At 36.4% G+C, this 23,481-nt stretch overlaps 1 protein-coding gene across 1 annotated transcript in view; it reads left to right on the forward strand.

Moving 5' to 3' along the window:
* Nucleotides 1-23,481, forward strand: part of SIM1 (single-minded family bHLH transcription factor 1) — a 74,547-nt gene that overhangs the window by 49,768 nt on the left and 1,298 nt on the right. The window contains exon 11 of the mRNA XM_011956431.1: nucleotides 21,295-21,697. Coding sequence (XP_011811821.1) covers nucleotides 21,295-21,697 — 403 coding nt within the window. The remainder of the gene's footprint in view (nucleotides 1-21,294; nucleotides 21,698-23,481) is intronic.

Below are 23,481 nucleotides of genomic sequence, written 5' to 3' on the forward strand. Positions count from 1 at the left end.
TTCTTTCTGTCTGCTTGTAGTTAGAAGAGAAGTGAATTCCTTGAAATGCATGAGGCTAGAAAGGGAGCTGGAACTTAAAGTGGTGGTGTTTGTCCAAGATGATGGTGCTACTTCTCTCTCAACCACCATTCAGTTTGTCTCCATTAATAGATGAAACTTTAGGCCCCTTTCTGGTATGAGATACCCTTAGGAATGATGTTAGACTTGATTATATTATAACCACTTAATGAATGACTCAGTTACCTTTGTACCTCAAGGTATTACTGGGGACAGGAGAGGTCAAAATAAAATTGTTTTGAATGGTTTTGGAAAAATTGTAAGAAATATTACAGTTAATTTCCAAAGATTCTGCCCATAGATACTGTGCTGCTGTATGGTGGCAATCTTACCATTATGACAGTTGTATTTTATTGTTATGACATTTGTTATGCTTATGAAAATAGCAATGTATTTTTCAGAGTTCTGTTGAATTAGAAATACTGAGTTTATATAATTTATTTCAAAGACTTTGTCTGCTAGACATTGCTACAATATTTTCTGTCTATTTTAATAAAACTAGTTATAGCTACATTAACACCAGTTGGAGGTTATCTTGCCATGGTTTAGTCATGTCAATCATGAATAAATTGCCTCCTCATTCCAGAGTTTCCTTTTAAACTTCTCACTGGCATATTTATAGTTACATTTATTACAGACAGTGCGTGCCATCCTGTTTTATTGTATCATCCTGCCCTCCTCTTGCCTTTTCCCTAGTCAGTAATAACCAATACACTATATAATTCAGTAATAACAGTGCATACAGAAGACTGTATGCTTCTGAAATCTGAAAGTATTTAATCACTTGCTACTGATACATTGTAACACTTGCAGATTTTATTCTACATCTGTTACCTTAAATAATCCCACAGAAATCTCTTAATTTTCATTGCCAGCAATCTGGCTTCCTTTTGGTGAAGGTAGAAACTCTTCCTTTGCAAAGGTTTTCTCTGGTCTCAAAAATATACTAGTGACTATATGCTGAGAGAATCTGTGACTTTTTAAGTCACAGATATCAGAAGGGTCAATAATTTCCTAAGCATAGTTATCCCTTTATACATAGTACTTTGATCACTATTAGTATAGATATTCCTTCATTTCATGTTTTATATGTAACACCCAAACATGTAATCCTGGACCACTAAAAACAAACATTTTTAATGCATATTGCCAAAAAAATTCAGATTATCTTCATAGAAAGTCTTATATTAGATAGGTGCATTTGTATTTCCTGTCCATGGATAAATTTGAGATTACTCTTCCTCTTCTGTTGAAATTTTAGGAGATTATTAGAGTAGACCTCTATAATCTTTTTAGATGGTTTTCATAAATGAATCTCAGATTCACATTTTAGAAAACATTTTACTGAGTGGGGTGAAGCCTCTGTAGTTTGGTTTTTACTAACTCTTGCATTTAGTTAAGTACTATGATGTGCAGTAAAGTAATACAGGTGAACCCTTAAGAGACTAGGGTCTAGTTGGGCAGGCAAAGCTAACCTGTTAGAGAGGAATTATAAGATGTCATTGATCATAGGGCCTCAAGGCCACAATTTCTGCCCTTTTATTCTCTTGGCATATGACTGAGGCAAGGGGCAGACAGTGGTGTCCAGGGACTGTTGGCTTCTGCCCATCCATCACTTTACCCAAACAGGATTTCTCCATGGTTGCTTTATGAAATCACATTCTGTTCACACTATTCCCCATTAATTAACTTCCTTATACCCCCAAATTTATTTGTCACTATCCTGTTTTTCTAAACTGGATCTCAGGAGGAACCAGCGTGCTTTTTTTCAAATAGGTTATAGTGAAGTCTGCTATAAAGGACACACAATCTTGCTGAGTGAATATGCATGGTAAAGGAGCACAGAGAAAGGGAACATTTTAGGAGACAGTGCAAAAGGGTGAAGAGATGGAAAGGAACTAACAGTAGAGATAGGCAAAAGTGGTTGTTTCTAATGCAGTTTATTTAATAGAGAACTTCTTTGGCCTTCACCTTGCTTTGGAGCACAACAGTATAAAATAGATATTTATGGTAGATAAAGTAGGTACATGGAATCAGATATAGGATTGTATACCTTTTTTGTTAGTTTACTTAAGTGGGTATATATATCTCAGGTATAATATTTTATTGATGTTTACTATCATAACATCATAATACACACTGATACATGGCATTTAGAATGCATTCCTGATACTGAGAATTTAAAGATGACACATCTCACAAAAATTAAGTAAATGGATGGCTAGATTTAGTCACATTAGTTTTCTAGGTAAGGCGGCAGGAGTTATTGAATAAGAAAAGACCAATAAGAAGAAACAATGAGAAAAAGTGGCATAAATGAGGAAGGTGAAATTAGACCTAGCAACAATGACATGGTAAAAGGAAGAAATTTTGGGGCAGTAAAGGTAAGGTTCATGAGGACAGAAGATGTTGCCCTTGGTAACCAGATTGCCTTGGCCACCTAGAAGTCCTTAGCAGATATTGAGTGAGTGCATGAGTGAATGGATGAATGATTCCTACCAAGGCGATGGGGTAGATGGAGAAAGAAGCAGGAGAATGATGAGACATGTTAAGTCCTGAGGATACCATCCTCACCCCAGAGAGCTTACAGATTCAATGGGCAAGATTAAAATGTAAACATTGTTTAAACACATGTAATATGTAATGAGATAAAGGAACGTGGTGGTGTCAGTGTGGTATATGTGGTGGTGGTGGTATGTGTTGGGAGTTGACCTGCCCTTCCAGCAATGATCTGGAGGCAGGAGTTGGAAGCAGATAGTGAGAGAACCAATAGCCCCTAGGCTTAGAGAGCTCACATGTTAAGGGGAGTTATCAGCAGGACTGGGTTTATCCCTGTTTACAAGATTTGCAGAGGGGCTCCAAGATGACAGTTAATAAACTCCTGGTGTACTTGGGTGCCCCTTCAAGGACCAGACTCATGCTCACTCTGAATACCCTGCTGTGATTTTCTCTTTCTTTCTCTTCCTTCCTTCCTTCCTTCCTTCCTTCCTTCCTTCCTTCCTTCCTTCCTTCCTTCCTTCCTTCCTTCCTTCCTTTCTGACAGAGTCTCGCTCTGTCTCCCAGGCTGGAGTGCAGTGGCACTGTCTCGGCTCACTGTAACCTCCACCTCCCGGGTTCCAGCGATTCTCCTGCCTCAGCCTCCCTAGCAGCTGGGATTACAGGCACCCACCACTACAGCTGGCTAATTTTTGTATTTTTAGTAGAGACGGGTTTCCCCATGTTAGCCAGGCTGGTCTTGAACTCCTGACCTCAGGTGACCACGCACCTTGGCCTCCCAAAGTGCTGGGATAACAGGCACAAGCCACCATACCCAGCCCAAGCTGTGATTTTCTATGCGTTCGCCCATTTGATCTTCTTCCCCTCATTGCCCGTGTCCTGGGAGGTCCCTCAGCCTGGATGATTGTAACAGCATCTTAATTTTCTCCCTATTTTGGAAAATTTTCCTCCCCAGTCTGCCATGTCTCCCAGACCATGATCAGAGACCACTGCCCTAGCGGTTCCTCAAGGTCATTTATAACTGGACCCTAAATAACCTTCCTCACATTCTCTCTTGTTGGTCCCCTACCTGGACTTTGTGATCTAGGCAGACCGGTCTACTCACTGTTTGATGAATGCCTTGTCTTTTTCTGCCCCCATGCTTGTGCCTATGCATTTATTTCTGCATGCATTGCCCCCATTTTTCAAAATTCTGCTTAAGGTCCAGATTGAGAACCACCTCTTTCATAAAATATTGCTGAGTTATATTTCTCCTTTGGACCCCTATTTAGAATAATCTGCCTTCTACTGCCTTTTAGACATGTCATATCTCCTCTCTTGGACTATAATCTCTTTGAAAGTAATGACATGTCTTTTTCATATCCACCTCCCTCCCCCTCCATTCCCCAGCATCCACGTATTTACTCACTAAATGATAATAGAATGAATGAATAAATAAATAAATTTTAAAAGTATGGGGACACTTTGTTAATTGTCTGTGGAGATATTAAAAACCCCAAGAGGAAGGGAACATACTGCTACTAAGAAATTTATAACCTCTGTAAAGAGACAAAACAACCTAGGGATGGTCTGCAAATGCCACATCCTGTAATAAAAATCAAACGCCTAAGTGCTGAGGAGGAATTAGATGTGGTGGAATCTAAGGGTTCTTTTGAGAGTAAAACTTTGAACAAGCACTCTCTGTCTCATACTCCAGGGACAGAGAACCATCCATTTCCAGTCCTGAGCTGGACTTTCTAGTCTTTTTGTCCTCACTGTAATCTCCAGTACAAAATGGAAATATGTGACAGCTGATATTTACTTTGTGTGTGTGTTTTGATAATAAAATACTTGCATTGGCAGTTGACTGCCTGTGTAGGAAATGCCATTTGACCCTATATTCCATCTCAATTACCCGTGTTTATGGGCTCAGCCCTAGTTCCAGGGCTCAGTTCTCATGATAACTAGTCTCTTTCTAGATTACATTCTTATTATTCTTCTACTAGTTTATGTACACTTTTTGTTCTACATCTTTAATAGTGTTATGCTTATGAAACATAGATTTTCTCCATAATAAAGGGAAAACATCTCAAACTATTTTATGTTTCCTTGGCTTGGTTTTTGATCTTATAGACACAAAAGGCCTTGTGAGGGTCATGTTCCTTCATAATGTTTCTTAACTCTTGTCCCATCCTCACTGTCTTTGCCTGGTTCCAGGCTCTCTGGAACAGGATATCACATTTAGAGAACCTAATCTGCCTCTTTATTGTTCTTTTGGTCTCTGATCATTCCTGCCAGGGTAAGATTCCTGAAATATGATTTTCATTATGCCTTACCTTATCTGCTTAAATACCTACAGAGTCACCTCATTGGTTATAGTATGACATCCAATCTTGACAGTCTGGCCCATTGCCTGCCTCACTCTACCCACTTCAGTCCACCTGCCAACCCCACCCCCATGTCAGCACTCCACTCTAGCTAGAGTCTGTTTACTCTGTGTGAGGATAACTTGCTTCTCAAATCCTATTCACCCATCAAAGCACAGCTGCAGCTCCACCTCTCATCCCCACAGATTCCTGGATATAAGTCATAATTTATGTTCAACATGTCACTATTCCATAGTGTAGCATGGTTTGGATCTGGGGAAGAGTTAGTTTCAAAAAAGAAATCAGGCAGTGGGTGGAGCAACTGTGCTAAATCAAATTGGAAGCCTCTGCTTCTGGCTTAATGGAAGTGAAGCTGCAATTTGTGATTCTGCTCCCCAGCTGAAAAGAAGAGAAGAGCAGAACGGCTGAATCTACTATCAAAATGTATCTAGGGAAATTTATTTTAACAAAATCTATGGAATAAAGTATTATTAAAACTAAACAGTAAATTTAAAGAGAGCAATGCCTCATTTGACAGTTTATGGTGGCATTTGACCCTTCTAGAGTTAATGAAGTTGAATTTGAGTATCTTTAGCTAAGAAATGTAGATTCCTTTAATTCTTCCTTCTTTCACAGATTTTTAGGAAACCCCCTTAGTGTATTACAGGGCATTGAATTGCTTTGTTTTTCTGTAAGGTCAAGGTTCTGATGCAGAATACACATTTTTCTCAAGCTCATGCAGAACGTTTTCCAGATAGTCATATGTTAGTCCACAAATCAAGTCTTAATAAATTCAAGAAGGTTGGCCTTATATCAAGTATAATATACACTGACTACAGTGGTATGAAACTAAAAATAAGTAACAGGAAGAATATTGAAAAAATTGCAATTTCATGGAAATTAACAAACTCCTGAACAACCAATGGGTCAGAGAATAAGTAAAAAAGGAAATAAAAAATATCTTGAGATGAATGAAAATGGGAACACAATATATAAAAATGTCTGGGTTGCAGCAAAAGCAGTATTAATAGGAAAGTGTGTAAACACTTACATTAAGAAAAAAACAAAGATCTTATATAACCCAACTTTACACCTAAAGGAACTATAAGGTAAAGAACAAACTAGACCCAAGTTTAGCAGAAGGAAGGAGTTAATAAAGATTGGAGCAGGAATAAATGAAATAGAGAATGGAAAACAATAGAAAAAATCAACAGAAGTAAGAGTTAGTTTTTTGAGAAGATCAACATAATTGACAAATCTTTAGCTAGACTAACCAAAAAAAAATGACAGGGTACACAAATAAAAAAATTATAAATGGAAGAGGAAATATAACTGATACTACAGAAATATCAAGGATTATAAGAGACGCCTATGAACAATTATATGCTAACAAATTGGATAACTTACTCTTCTGGATACATTTCCAGAATGTACAGACTACCAAGACTGAATCATTAAGGCACAGAAAATCTGAACACATCATTAATGTGTAAGGCAATTAAATCAATCATCAAATCCCTCCTAACAAAGAAAAGTCTAATATCAGATGACTTCGCTGGTGAATTCTACCAAACACTTAAAGAATTAATGCCAATCTTTCTCAGATTCTTCCAAAAAAATTGAAGAAGAAGGAACATTTCCAAACTCATTTCACAAAGCCAACAATACCCTGACACTGAAGCCAAAAAGGACACCACAAGAAAAGAAAATGACATGTCAGTATCCCTGGTGAACACAGACACCCAAATTCTCAACAAATTACTAGCAAACAAAATTGAACAACACGTTGAAAGGATCATACACCATGATCAAGTGGGATTTATCCCTGGGATGCAAGGTTGGTTCCATCCACAATCAATAAATGTTATATGCCACATTAACTGAATCAAGGATAAAAATCATGGATCATCTCAATAGATGCAGAAAAAGCATTTGATAAAATTCAACATCCTTTCATGATAAAAACTCTCAACAAATTAGTATAGAATAAATATAACACAACATAATAAAGATTACATAGGGCAGGCCCACAGCTAACATTATACTCAATGGTGAAAAGCTGAAAGTTTTCCCCCTAAGACCAGAAACAAGAAAAGAGAGAAATAGAAAAAAAATTCTCAAATTCATGCAGAACCAAAAAAGAACCCAAATATCCAAAGCACTATTGAGAAAGAAGAACAAAGATGAATGCATCACACTTCCAGACTTCAAACAATATTATTATACAAAGCTATAATAATCCATACAATAACAGTACCAGCATTAAAACAGACACATACCCCAGTGGAGCAGAATAGAGAGCCCAGAATTAAACCCATGTATATATGATCAACTAATATTTGACAAAGATGCCAAGAATGCAAAATGGGGAAAGGATAGTTTTTTCAATAAATTGTGCTGGGAAAACCAGATATCTACATACAAAAGAATGAAATTGAGCCCTTATCTTAGACAACTCACAAAAAGTAACTTGAATGGATTAAAAATCTAAATGTAAGGCCTGAAACTATAAAGTTTCTAGAAAAAAACATAGGGAAAAAGGTCCTTGACATAGGTCTTGACAGTGATTTTTCAGATATGACACCAAAAGCATTGACAACAAAAGCAAAAATAAATCAATGGGAGTACATCAAACTAAAAACTTCCGCATAGCAAAGGAAATGATATAATGAAAATGCAGCCTTTGGAGTGAGAGAAAATATTTGCAAATCATATATCTGGTAAAGAGTTCATATCACAAACATACAAGGAACATGTACAACTCAATAGCAAAATAAACAAAAAAGCGAAGCAGAAAAAAAGAAAGAAAAGAAGAAGGAAATATTTGATTAAAAATGAGCAAAGGACCTGAATAGACCTTTTCCTGAAGAAGGCATACAAATGGTCAACATGTACATGAAAAGGTACTAAACATCACTAATCATCAGAGAAATGCAAATCAAAGCCTCAATGAGATACCACCTTGTACCTGTTAGAATGGCTATTATTAAAAAAGACAACAGGTAAGTGTTGACAAAGATGTGTAGAAAAGGGAAAGCCAGGCACTGTTAGTAAATTGGTACAGCCATTATGGAAAATGGTATGAAAGGTCTTCAAAAAATTAAAAATAGAACTATGATATGATTCAGCAACCTCACTTCTTATATACCTGAAGGAAAAAATTCAGTATGTTGAGGAGATGTCTGCACTCCCATGTTCGTTGCAGCGTTATTCAAAATGAAGGCATGGAAACAACCTAAATGTTCATTGATGAATGAGTGGATTAAAAAATTTATCTATGTACAGTGAAATATTATTCAGCTACAAAAGAAGGAAATTCTGCCATTTGCAACAAAATAAGTCAACCTGCTAAGTGAAATACACCAGATAAAGAAAGATGAATACTATATGATTTCACTTATGTATGGAATACTGTATGAATGGATTAAAAAGTATATATATATACAATGAAATATTATTCAGCCACAAAAGAAAGAAACTCTGCCATTTGCAACAAAATGGATAATCATGCTAAGTGAAATAAGCCACATAGAGAAAGATGAATACTTACATGTAGATTACACTTAATATGTAGAATCTAAAAAATGTAGAATATTCTATATGTAGAATATGCATGATTTCACTTATATGTAGAATCTAAAAAAATCAAACTCATAGAAACAGAGAATGCTAGTTGTCAGAGTTTGGAGGATGGGGGAAACGGGGAGATGTTGATCAAAAGGGTACAAACTTTCAGGTATAAGATGGATGTGTTCTGGGGATCTAATGTAGAGCATGGTGACTATAGTTAATAATATTATATTGTACACTTGAAAGTTGCTAAGAATAATCTTAAGTTTTCACACCACACACACACAAAGGGTAATGATGTGAGGTGACAAATGTGTTAACAAACTTGTTTGTGGTATTTATTTCACGATGTATAGTTACATTAAATTTATGGTGCTGTATACCATAAATGTGTACAATTTTATTAGTCAATTATACTGCAGTAAGGCTTGAGGAAAAGGTTCTGATATCTATTGTTTAACATAGTTTATATTATTTTAGTTTTCCTCATATTTACTGTACTGGACTTAGAAGAAGAAAAGGTAGACTTATCCCTCCATTCACAGTTGCTCAACTTGGTGGAGGGCCTTTAAGCTTCAATTTCTTTTTACAAAATTACAAATCTGATAGACCTCCTCTTTCAGTGTGCAGAGGGTTGGTAATATGCCTGCCAATCGGTTGGCCTAGTTCTAGGACATTCCCAAGAACAGCTTGGGCAGTCCATGCTTTGTCCAAACACAGAATAAAGCAGTGGAAGACCAAACAAAGCTGCAACAAGGGGTTGGAGCAGGTGGCACCACCTGTACCCATCTAATTCAAACCCATTTAATCTGCCACTTACATGTGAAAAATCAGAGAGTGAGTCAGAGCATCAGTGAAAGGATCAAAGTGATTGTGGCACATGCCTGAAGCCCATCATGGAAGATGGGCTACTTTAAATTAAAATTAGTACTATTGGTTCTGGAAATCCAGGATTTTACCCAGTAGGCTAGAACTATTCCTATATTATCTATGCCAGTTGGGATATACTTAATCATTTACAGTCATGGATGCCATGACATAAAGGACTTAATTAAATACTTATTCTAATTTGTTGTTGCCTGATTAAAATTTTTAGTGCAATGAAAATGTTTGTAAGTCTTTAAGACTTCACCTTTGGATTTACAAAAGGGATGGATTGTAGATTTCATGGTTTGGGAACAACTCTCTCCATATGCAATCCTATAGGAGATTCCTTATAGAGTTACACCGAAGGAAACCCAGCCCTGGGTCCTGCGTGCTGATTCCCTTCCAGCTGCACATCACCCTGACAGCTAATGAGATGTCGACTATGGTTACTTTTCTGTGAGAAAAATGAGTTAACCAAATCCCAGGAACATTTTTGTAACTTTTTTTTGGGGGGTGGGGTGGATTAAGAGAAGGCCTACGACATTTCAAACCACATTTGAGGCATATTTTTAAAACTTCTCATGTTTCTACTTCATGAAATATATCAGAGAATTTACAGGTACAAAAGCTTTCTTGCCAGAATATTTCTTTAGAGCTAAATATGACTAAAATGTGGATAAAAGGTAAAAAAGTCACAATAAATAATAGATTAAACTATAAATGAATCAAATTATAACATAATGGGGAAAATCTTGTGAATAAATACTTTAAAATTGATTTTGGGAAGCTGATAATTCATACTGTTCTTTAAAATGAAGGAAGAAATGGCCAAAATATTTAAAACTTCTATTAACTGAATTTTGATTCAGTATTTACCATCTAATTATTTATAGTATAAATGGGTATATTTACTGCGCAGTTCCTCTAGCCAAATTATTTTCAACTCTGGAATGTGACTCAAGATTGATATAATTTTTCGTTTAGAATATATTCTCCAACTTTTCTTGAAGATTTTTAAAGCTTAATTCTTTAGGAACTATATGTAATTGAATTAAATTTCACAAACATATCTCAGGAGGGTTCTTTTCTAACGCTAAAAATTTGTGAGACTTGTCTAGAAATCAAATTATACTTAGTTTTTATTAATATATATTAGATTAGATTTATTCTTGCTGTTTATTAATAAGGTAATAAATTAGAAATGAAATGGCAGCAAACATTTCTATTATTTGTAGGAGTGCAGGAGTGTGGGAAATAATTTCCACTTGATATTCTCTTTGCAGTTTTATTTAGTTGTGTTTTCTAGGTACTAAAATTTTTCCAGTTAGAAATAAACTTTATTATTTGACTGCTGTTCAGTTACATTATCACAGGCACATGGTTTCCATCAACCTCTCAGATTAGCAAAATAAGTTGCATTATTGTCATTTAAAAATACATTTGATTCTGATATTAGTCTTTCTCTTACTCCTGTGTTTATCCTTGAGAAAACTCCTGGCAATTTCCAATGTGTGTAAGTCAAAGCCATTCTTTATAGTAAACAGGACTCCTGTTTGAGGGAAGCATCCCGAGAAATGGGGTTATTTTAATGGACATGCTGTATTACTTTAATCTAACCCTTTCACCATCTGTTCTTCCCATAACAGTGAATGAAAAAAAAGAACATATTTTATGTTTCAGGGTTACATTAGTAAAAGAAAAAAAGATAAAAGTGATTTAAAAGCATGCATATGTTCTTAGTACAATGCAGTCTGCATCTGTGATTTTTTTTTTTTTTTCTCATGGTTCAGACACAAATCAAGAGGAAAGCTGCTCATGCCTGATAGAGTGAAAGTTTTTCATGAAAAACAGGACTTTACCAGAAGAGGGTCTCTTTATATATTTTACAGCTATAAATGATAAAAACCTCAATGAGCTGCCAGAATAAAAATAGATAACTGTGACATCTATTGTTGGAACATCTGGCATTTTTCCTGGGCTGGGTGGTTGCTGCCACATCCAGATGAATGCAGAGCACCTGTCTGGAACATGCTGTTGAAGCAGGAATGAATCTTATGACCGTAATTAAAAGAAGAATATCTATGGGTGTACTTGTGGTAGGAGACTGTTTGAGTGATTAGAGGACATACATAAGGGTGTGTGGGGATTAAGGGGTGTAGAGGCTGGAGAAAGTCCCCTTTGTAAAAAGATGCTTGAGAACCTGAAATCTATTACTGCATAGAGGGTAGGACACTGTTGTCTTTATTATCTAAGTACAGTATATCAAAGTATGGGACAGTGAAAAGCATAAGGGTTCTGGAATTACATATCCCCTCTTAAACTTCGTAATTCTGCAACTTTGGGCCAAAAAATTTTTTTGGACCTTATCTGTTATGTCTGTAAAGGGATTAATAATACTTTTAAGATGTTGTTAGCATTTAATAAAACAATGTCTATGGAATCTGCATAGTGACTAATGCATAGCAAGTGTTTTATAATGGTAACTATTGTGATGGGTATTAGTTAGCATAAGAAAATAATATAGTAAGTTGCTACTTAATAAGTCACAGTTCTTTTCCTTTTTCCTAAATAACCCATTTACTAAAGGAAACAGTAATGGTTTCCTTCTTTGAACTCCTAAACTATTTTGTTTTCCTCTCTATTCAGGTCTTTGCCTTTTCTAAATTGTATTAAAGTTATGTTCTGTTCCTTGTTTATATCCCTCTTAATGTGAACACCTTGAAGGTGGGGCTGTATTTCTCCTATCACCTGGCATGCTGTCTTGCAAATAGCAGTCACTCAATAAATATTAGAATGAATGTTAGAATGAATTTTTGTAAATAGCTACCATTGGGTGCATATTAAGCCCCGAGGGATGGCTCAGGCCTTTAACTCTTCTAGAAGGAAGGATTCTGTTATAAGCTGAATTCCAGAGGAGAGCTGGGGGACTGTGGATGTCATCTGAAATCCAGTTTTGGCAGTCATTTGAGCTCTTTGCTTGCCAGCCTCAGTCCACCTTTGGTGGATGGCATTTGGTTGCATGTTTCATGAGAACAAGAGCATCCATCATCTGACTCATATTTTAATTTGCAAAATGAATGCTTGTTTTGAAAATTAAAACTTAAATATGAAATTGAGGTAAATTAAGGTGCATAGTATTCAGAACGACAAAAAATTTTCTAAGAAGTAAGAGGTTTCAGCAAAAGTAAAACTAGATTTTCACTGAACTTTCTTACTTGATTGGCATAATCTAATGAAAATAAAGGAATCATTCAGTTTCTCAACTTCAAATATAGGAGAAAACATTGTTACCTTTTCAAAGGAAGAAGAGCAAATACTCTCTAACTCATAAAGCCTGACTGTTTTACTTAAAAATAGTGTCAATACCAAGAAAGGCTAGGAGAACCATCCACAGGCTTGCATTAAACCTAACTGACCACGATTCTCCCTCCTCTCCACTCTTAAGACACATCTTTAGGCTCTTAATCAAAGTATAAATGATAAAAACTGTTGGTACCAAACTACCTTCCAGCTTTGAAAACTGCAGTATTTGGAAGAAGAGGCCCCAGTATTTAGATGACTGGCTAGTGGCCTGATTTCTTTCTGCAGTTGGGAATATTGATTTTTTTTTAACCCTTTAACATATGTATCTCATCTTTTACTTGCCTATAAGATGGTACTGAAAACATGGTTTTTCTATACAATATAGTCTATGGCAGAAAATAATTTTTACAAGATGGTAACCATTTCTGTTTACCTAAGTGAAAGTGATTAATCAACAACCTTTACATGACACATGCATATCTGTACCATTTGTATTTTTTAGTGCTGTTATATGTATTATTTATTTGATTCTTACTGCAATCCTATAAGGTAGTCTGTTCCTATTCTACAAATGGGAAAACCAAGGCCCAAGAAAAGTGATCCTTTGCACAAGTCATATCAAATGGCAGTAGATCAGGATGTACCCATGTCTGAATCCAAGATTTATTTGTACTGAAATTCCTGGTTGATAATTTTATATTTTCATATGCAAAATATTAATAGTCAGAAATAAAAACAAAGGTATTGAAATAATTAAATTATAGCTTTATTAAAACAAGTTTCCATTTCTTCAGAAAAATGTTGTTAAAAAAAGGCTTTGTCCGAAATGATTCTATAAAAATAAGATATAAGTTTACTATATGGGATTTTTCTGATGTTCAAATATTTATTTTAAAATGATTACATACTTTAAGAAAAGTTGCAAGAATAGTATAATTGTACACTAGGTTCACCAGTGCTTAGCATTTTGCCACATTTGCCTTATCATTTTTTTCTCTTTCCCTTCCCTCTGCCCTCATTATTATTTATTTTTTTGAACCATTTTAGAGTAGGTTACATATATCACGCCTCTACCTAAACCTTAATACATCGATGTGTATTTCCTAAGGACAAGAATAGTCTCTTATACAACCACAGTACAATTATCAATATCAGAGTATTTAACATTCATAAGATGATTTTTATCTAATCTTACAGGTGTAAGATGTAAGATTTCCCCAGTAATGTCCGCAATAGCATTTGTTATTTCCTCTCTAGTACAAGACTCAGTCCCGGAATCTATATTACATTTAATTTTCATGCCTCTTTCATCTCCTTTAATCGGAATAGTTCTTTAGCTTGGACTTTTCTTTCATGTTATTGGTATTTTTGAAGAACACAGCCCAGTTATTTTACAGAATGTTCTTCAATTTGAGTTTGTGTGCTGCTTCTTCAGGTTAGCTTCTGGTTATACAGTATCCACTGGAATACTTCATTAGTAAGGTTGTGTCTTCAGAGTGTCTGTCACATCCAGAGGCACATAATGTCCATCTGCTCTGAGTTGGTTGGTGATGTTAATTTTGATCACCTGGTGAAAGTATCATTTGGTTTCTTTACTGTATAACTTTTTTTTCCCTTTCTAATTAAAAAGCAATCTGTGGGGAAACCCTTTAAGACCATAAAAATAGCCTATTTCTCAACAGTTCTTCCCTGAGATTTATCATCCATGATCATCTGTGCCCAAATAAATATTTACTGAGGTGATTGCAAAATGTTTATTTTCAAACTCAACTACTCCCTCCATATTTATCAGTTGGCATTCTCCTGTAAGGAAGATTCGTTTATGTTTCCCTATTTATTAGCTAGTTTGTTTATCAGTTTGGACCCATGGGTTTATTTAGTGGGTTACAATTTATTAATTACTGTCATTTACTTTTGCTTAAGTTTTTCTGTATTTGGCCGAGGGATTTCCTTCAAGCTGCCTCCTGTGTCGTTTTGACATGTCCCTATCATTCCTATGTAAAGCTATTCAGAACGTGGATCCCATAGGTCTGGGTATGTAGTTTTTACCTCCAGAATTCTGTATTTAATTTACATAATTTGTGGTTACCTATTTTCCCCAAAGGGTTATTTAGAAGTGTTTTTTGTTTTTTTCGGGTCGAAGGGTTTTTTTTTTAATTTTGTTTTTAATTTCCATTTTTATGCATTGTGATCAGAGGGTGTTGTTTATATTTCTATTCCATGAAATTTGCTGAAGTTTTCTTTGTGACCTAATATTTGCTTGATTTTGATGATTGGGCATCTACATCAAGAAGGTTTCTTCTTTGTTATCGGTATTTGAAGTGATACATAGCCATACAATTTAACTGATTGGTTTTCGTTTTTTTAAGTCTTCTGTGGTCTTTATTATTTTTAAAATTCACTTTATTCTGTTACTGAGAGTGGTATGTTAGTCTTTTATTTGTCAGTGTTTCTATATCTCCTTTGGATCTCCTATAGCTTTTGCTTCATATAGATGGCATTGCAATGTTATTTGATGCATAAATATTCATAACATTTCTATCTTCATTGTGAATTCTGGCTTTTAGCAACATAAAATGTCTTTTGTTTTGTTTGTTTTATTTAATGCTTTTTTTTAAGGCTAAATTCTACTTTGCTTGGTTTTACAATCCAAACTCTTGGTTTCTTATTGTCTACATTTGCTTTGTTTATGTTTGCCTTTTCCTTTATTTTTAGCCTTTTGAAACTGTGTTTCAGGTATGTCACATGTTCAGTATAGAATTGGGTTTGCCCTATAAATTATCAGAAAATTCTTTTTTAAAATTGGTGATTTAAGCCAATTCACATTTATTGATGGGTTTGATATGTTTGATTCAATGCTGTCATATTATTTAATATTTACTGTATGCATTATGCTATATTTAATGTGTTTTCTTGATTTGTCTATTTTTCTGTTTTTAATCAAATTGTAATTTTGATATATTTCTAAATTAAAATGCAGGTATCACGGAAAGTGCCCATTTACTCATCATCTGGTTTCCCCAGTGGTAACACCTTGCAAAGCTGTAGTACAGTATCACAACCAGGATATTTCATTGTTACTATCATCATATAGAACAATTTCACTACCACAAGGATTCCCCATGTTGCCTTTTTACGATCACATCTACCTCTCTCCTGCTCCTGCTTTTGTCATTAGCCTCAGCAAGCACTAATCTGTTCTTCATATCTGTAATTTTGTCATTACAAGAATGTTATAGAAATGGAATCATACAGCGTTTTGGAATTGACTTTTTTCACTCAGCGTAATTCACTGGAGATTCATCCAGATTGGTGCATGTATCAATAGTTCATTTTTAATTGTTGCTTTTGGTTATTAAAAATAAAGCTATAACAACTCAATAACAACAAAAGCAACTCAATTAAAAAATGGGAAAAGGACTTGAATAGACATTTCTCCAAAGATTTACAAATGACCAACATGCATGTGGAATGATGTTTAACATTGCTAATCATTAGAGAAATGCAAATCAAAACTGCAGTGAGACACCAACCATCTCACACACATTAGGATGGCTACCACTACTACTACTACTACTACACACACACACACACACACACACACAATAACAAGTGTTGGTGAGGATGTAGATAAATTGGAACCCGTTGTACTGTTGATGGGAATGTAAAATGGTGCAGCTTCTATGAAAAACAGCATGGCAGGTCCTCAAAGAATTCAAAATAGAATTATCATATGATGCAGCAATCCCATTTCTGGTTATATACCCTAAAGGATTAAAAACAGAGTCTCAAAGATATAGTTGTACATCCATGTTCATAGTAGCTTCATAGCCGAAAGGTAGAAGCAACCCAAATGTCATCAATGGGTGAATGGATAAGCAAATTGTGGTATATACAATAGAACACTCTCCAGTTTTAAAAAGGATGGAAATTTTGACACCTGTTTCAACATGGAAGAACCTTGAGAACATAATGCTAAGTGAAATAAACCAGTCACAAAGAGACAAATACTCTACAAATTTCCTTATGCGAGGTACCTGGAATAGTCAAAGTAATAGAAACAGAAGTTAGAATGGTGGTTGTTAGGCACAGAAGGGAAGAGGGAATGGGGAGTTATTGTTTAATGGGTACAGAGTTCAGTTTTGTAAAATGAAGAGTTCTGGAAATGAATGGTGGTGATGGTTGCATGGCACCACGAATGTACTTAATGACACTGAACTGTATACTTAAAAATGGATGATAGTAAATTTTATGTTATGTGTATTTTGCCACATTGAAAAAGAAAGGAAACAAAGTGGACTTGGAAGTGCAGAGAGGTAATTGCTATAAATATTTGTGTGCAAGTTTTATATAAATATAGTTTTTATTCCTCTGGGATAAATGTCCAGGATTACATGTGGTAATTGTACATTTAGTTTTTAAGAAGCTGCCAAACTGTTTTCTGGAGTAAGTACACCATTTTATATTCCCATCAGCATTGTATGAGTGATCCAGTTTTCCTACATCTTTGCCAGCAATTGGTGTTGTCATTATTTTTTATTTTAGCCAACCTGATAAGTATATTGTGATATTTCATTGTAGTTTTAATTTGCATCTTCCTAGTCACTAATGATGTTGAACATCTTTTCATATGCTTATTTGCCATCTGTATATCCGACCCAGTGAAGTGCCACTTCATATCTTTCACCGTTTTTTGTTGTTCTTGTTGAGTTTTGGGAGTTCGGTATATATTCTAGAGGCTAGTTCTTTGTTAGATATGTAGTCGGTAAATGCTTTATCCCTTCCTATAGCTTGTCTTTTCATCCTCTTAATGGGGTCTTTTTTGGAGCAAAAATTTTTAATTTTGATATAGTTTAATTTATCTTTTTTTTTTCTTTTATGGATTCTGTTTTTGTTGTCAAGTCTAAAAACTCCTTACCTAGTCCTAGACCTTGAAGATTTTCTTTTATGTCATTTTCTAAAAGTTTTATAATTTTATGTTTTACATTTAAGTCTGTGAACCTTTTAAGTTATTTTTTATATAAGCTGTGACACTTAGGTTGAGATTTATTTGATTTTTGCCTATGAATGTCCAATTACTCTAGCACCATTTGCTGAGAAGTTTATGTTTCCTTCACTGAATTGTCAAAAATCAGTTGAGCATATTTGAAGTTTGTCACATTTTCTACCTCCAAGTAATGCTGATAGTATGGGTAATGTGTGACTTAATTTGTGCTTCTTAATGACTTTATAGGTTATGAGGGCAGAATGTGTGGACAGATCCAGATTACAGTGGTTGCCATTATCCTTCAAACTCAGAAGCCTCTAGAATGTAATAATTTATTGACCAAAAAGCAGCATGTAATTCCTAATGAAATTGTGTCATAACGGGATACTTGGAGGAAAAATAGGCATTATAGTAAAATTATAATTTACACAATAACTTTCTTTTTATAATTACGACAATAAAAATTTGTAGACTTGGATCATTGTTCTCAATAATTATTTTCTTCCAATAACTGAGATGTAGGGACAGGCACAAGACTCAAACATTTCAATACTAGAAAGGATACCAAATAGTTACTATATTGTAAAGAGTAGTAGAGCTGAAAGACAAGTTAGATAAAGTCTAATCTAACCCACTACTGCATTTTTATGCAGTATTCATTCATTGCACCGCACACACTACATATATTGGCTGGCTGCCTTCCTCTGTTTCTGCCTTCTCTCTTTTCTCAAATATATAATGAATACCTGAAATATTTTGGATCAAGTAATGCGGCTATAGTGTCCTCAACAGAGTTTACATCAAGTGCAGTTCATTTTAAAGCGATGAACGTGGCTCAGAGTTTTGATGGTGCCCACTGGTATAAATTTATAGGTCTTGAAAACAAAAGTTTACTGTGAAGTTTTTCCTCTGTATCTCCTAAGCAGTGTGAGGTCTTGGACTAACTGAACCACCCAACTTCCGCCTGCTTGAATATCTCAGGGCAATGCATTTGGTGTTGTTGTAGTTTCCTGCCTATTGACAAGAGGCTTATCCTTCAAATTCTTCTTCGGGTACTCTTGAAATGTATACCTCCTGTATGCCCAGGTAGTCTCTTGTTGAATTTTCATTTGATTGAAGGACAGAATGTTCTTCTCTGTTGCGCCAATAGCACTTTCCCATACACACTCAGGGGAAGCTTTTCCCCCTCTTAACAGGGCTCAAAAGTCTTGACTGGAGTACCTCAGAAATAGACCTGGTTTATACTTTTATAAAAACAAGCAGAATCTGGACAACTCCTAGCTTGGAATAACACTGGTGGTCTGAGTTTCTCTGAGGCAAGCACATGGATGGTACTCTCAAGGAACACATGTACATGTATAGCACTGGGATCCCCACTCAGTAAGGTGAGGAAGCGCCAACCTTGCTTTGGTGAAAGTGAAGGTGGTATCTTGTGAAAAGAGAGTCTGGGTTCACTGGGAGAAGAGGACGATGGCATGTGGAAGGCATGATATAGGATCCGAGTCCCAGGATGCCTTGATGTCTCCTATTCTACAACCCTGCAGGGAGAGAAGGTGGATTTTCTAATTTTTTTTCTTGATGGAATATAGTGATAGCCCACATGTGCATGTGGAAAATAATTAAAGTAATAATTAGAAATGGCAAAGGAAAAATTTCGACCCGGAATTTGCACAGGACTCTGTTCTGAGCATGCTATATTGGCATACTTTGGAGGTTCCCCAGAGGAACCTGTGTAGTTCATCTCTCTATCCCCAAGAGCCCTCGGCTGAGATGCCTCTTTGTACTGAAATGGGAAGAGCCAGGATTCTTATTCCCACAGGGTGGGCCTACTGGTAAGGGGAAGGTTTGTTTTGTCCTGTGAAGTTCTCATCATGGGTGACAAAGGAACAGCAGTGGAGACTAGGAATTTTTCTTCTTCCCTCTACAACACCACATATGCCCACCCCTGTTTATTCTGGGATAAGAAATAAAAGTCTAAAATTGACTGGTATTTTGGTTCCTGGGACTATGAAACAGTTCCTGCTCCTTCTTTGCAAATCTCCCTAACATTGGATCATTTTTTCTCTCCTTTCTTCCTTAACAGTGTTTTATCTGAAATGTAAAATCATGGTTTTAAGTGCAGGCTTTGAGACCAGATAGACTGTGAAGTGGCTGTGGCATCTTATTAAAACTTGTAGTAATGTCCTTTCTTCCTCTATTAAATGGAGCTATATTATGTTCAGGTGGTTGTGAGGATTAAATGATAAAATGTATATGGAATGATTAGCATATTGCCAGACACATAGTAAGCTCTCAATAAATGGCATCCATCATTATCATAGTAGGTAATCTCTTTACAGTACCTAGAATTGTTTGGCATTAGGCAACCCAAAACTGGTAAAAATTTTTATTATATTACTGATTTTAGTGGCTCACGAGGGCCTTCCAACTGAGCACACTTCTGAGGGAGTTCTACCAAACATTTTATATTTTCTTTCAAAATCTGACCAAATAGTCTGGGGGTAGATAAGCCATTTAATTCCAACGAGGCACAGCAATGCCTGTGGCTTGTTATTTTCTGGTGACCCTATGCATATTTCAAGTTTCATCTTCTAAACAAGAGGCAAATGCTAGTGAATAGGCCCAGCTCTTATATGGGACAAGACTTCTTAAGAGTTACATTGTAATTGAATTAGGTAAGCACTTATTAACTATTCTGCCATCTACCCAGCAGGGCCTTCAGAAAGTTAACAGTCAAGTATGAAGATTAAGTTTCAGGACATTGGTGCCTTAAACCTTAGGTTTTTGTTTGTTTGTTTTAATTAAGAAAAAATGTAGGCTGGGTGTTGTGGCTCATATCTGTAATCTCAGCCCTTTGGGAGGCTGAGGTGGGAGAATTGCTTGAGCTCCAGAGTTCAAGACCACCTTGGACAACAAAGTGAGACCCTGTCTCTACCAAAACTTTAAAAATTAGCTGTGCATGTTTGCACACCTGTGATCCCACCTACTCAGGAGACTGAGTTGGGAGGGTTGCTTGAGCCCAGAAGATGGAGGCTGCAGTGAGCCGTGATCACGCCACTGCACTCCAGTCGGGGACAGAGCCAGACCCTGTCAAAAAAAAAAAAAAAAAAAAAAGAAATACGTAGAAAGCAAATAGAAATAAAATATGGAACTTACTTGGAATCTCTCTTTGGCAATACTGTCAAGGTAGATGAAGAACCTGGGTTTCAATAATCTTCATTCTGTCACCTGCTAACACTGTGGCTTTGGGCAAATCACTTTCTCTCTCTGAGCCTTAGCTTCTCTATCCATAAACTGGGGATACTAATAGCGCCATTAAGGGTTTCCTATAGGAGCTACGTGGATAGTTCATATGAGGCACTTCATTCAGGGCCTAGTACTTCAGTCGATGGTTGTCATTATTATTTTTATCTCCTGCTTTCAGCAGCCCAAAGGATTTTCTTCGGAAGCATCATAATGAATTAAGTAATTCCAAGGTAGGTGTGCACACCTAACTAGGTGTGCACCAAGCCATGATGCCAAAGCAAGGGTTATTTTGACAACCTCAGGACAATTAGACCTTAAGGGTGCTTGTAGAGTAAATAAAAGCTGTTTTTTGTTTGTTTGTTTGTTTTCGTTTACTAATTGATCGATTTTTGAAATGAACTTTTCTCCCCTACTCTGTTTCAGTATTCGGGATTTCACACGGAAAGATCAGAATCTGATCATGACAGCCAGTGGGGCGGAAGTCCCTTGACCGACACGGCCTCTCCGCAGCTTCTGGACCCCGCCGACAGGCCGGGCTCCCAGCACGACGCATCGTGCGCCTACAGACAGTTCTCGGACCGCAGCTCTCTCTGCTATGGCTTTGCGCTTGACCATTCCAGGCTGGTGGAAGAGAGGCATTTCCATACCCAGGCCTGTGAAGGAGGCCGGTGTGAGGCAGGCAGGTACTTCCTGGGAACGCCGCAGGCCGGGAGGGAGCCCTGGTGGGGCTCTCGCGCAGCCTTGCCCCTGACCAAGGCCTCCCCAGAAAGCAGAGAAGCCTATGAAAACAGCATGCCTCACATCGCTTCAGTCCACAGGATCCATGGTAAGAGCAGGTGAAAGGGTTCCCAAACTCCAAGCTTTAGGCCCTGGGCAGGTTCATCATATTGTGACACTAGAGCGAATGACCAAATAGTTCTCTTCTTTGATTTACAAATCAGAACCCATGAGATGTTTTTAAAAAGTTCACTCTGTTATGAATTTTGCTAGTATTTGCCAAACACATTTAATTTTGACAAGTGAATAAAAATGATTCCTATTTTAAACATCAAAAAGTATTGAAATTATGTAGCTTATTATTGAATATGTCTATTGAATTTGTAGTGTGTATGCATTTACGTTCCTCGTGCATTATTTTCTCTTGTATTTGCATGCTTCAAATGTGAACTTGAACAGTCTGTAGGCTCATTTGGTCATAGCAGTGTTTCTGAATGAGGGCACTATTGATATGTTGGAGACGGCCAGTCTTTGTTTTATGGACAGTCACACATATCACAGATGTTTAACCTTTCTGGGCATTAAATGCCAGTAACTTCCCCTTCTTTCCCCATCATTATGACAACCCACAATGATGATCCTGTGAGTAAAGGATGAAGCAATATGTAGAATGCACTGCAATTTTCACCTTGGGATAATTATACGGCTTTATAAACACATTGAAATGGGCACCATAGCTAAAGCCTTGATTGTTGCTAATGCTTCCCTTTGTTCATTTCAAAGTAAATTGGTTAAGGAGAGTTCATTCCGTCCATTCCAAGGTTGGGTCCAGACCAGTCTTTGGAATCTTCCCTATTTCATCAAAAGCCAGTGACATTAGGATTGATCTGAAGGCCCCAATACTACTACATTTGTCTTTAGAATGAGAAATGTGCTAGGCAATATTCTTTCCATTAATAAACCTTCCTGTCAAATACCACTCAGAAGCTGAGTAATTTTAATCTGTTTCTATTCTTGCTTTCTCTTTTCCTGATTTTACTTTGAGTATCCCTAGATTGGTTGACTGGTAATGGAAACCCGGAGGAAAGGGCAATTACTTGCCAAAGAATAGAGTTAAGTGAAAATCCTGGCTTAACCTACAGGGTCTGGAAGAAAATATTAGAAATAAAACAAGAAGAAAAGAGAAAAGGAAAGCAATGAATAGTGTGATCCAGGCTTTCTCTGCTGCATTAAGCAATTTACAGCTTTCACATATTTCTACTTGTTTCTCTTCTCTCTTTTTATGTTGACTTCAGACTGTTTTGAGAATAATTTGGTTTATGGAATATACTTTGGATGCACTACTCCTCCATATTTTATTTCTTTCCTTATTGTTTAAAAAAAATTTTTTTTCGAGACAGAGTTTCGCTCTTGTTGCCCAGGCTGGAGTGCAGTGGCGCGATCTTGGCTCACTGCAACCTCTGCCTCCTGGGTTCAAGCAATTCTCCTGTCTCAACCTCCCTAGTAGCTGGGATTACAGGTGCCTGCCACCATGGCTGGCTAATTTTTGTATTTTTTAGTAGAGACGGGGTTTCACCATGTTGGCCAGGCTGGTACTGAATTCCTGACCTCAGGTAATCCACCCACCTGGGCCTCCCAAAGGGTTGGGATTACAGATGTGAGCCACCATGCCCCGCCTTATTCTTTACCTTACTTCAAAAACAATCTAAGGTACCTGAGTTACTATATGATTACCTGTGAAGCTGAGATGTTTACCACCAAATTTGATAAGATGATGTTTATGTTTTTATTTGGGCAAGATTGTATCTATATCTATAATCTTCATGTATATCCATCCATGCTTACATATATATCTATGTGAATAGATGTATATTTTTAACCTTCAGATACTCT

This window comes from Colobus angolensis, unplaced genomic scaffold (genome assembly GCF_000951035.1).
Source record: "Colobus angolensis palliatus isolate OR3802 unplaced genomic scaffold, Cang.pa_1.0 Scaffold418, whole genome shotgun sequence".
Lineage (NCBI taxonomy): Eukaryota > Metazoa > Chordata > Mammalia > Primates > Cercopithecidae > Colobus > Colobus angolensis.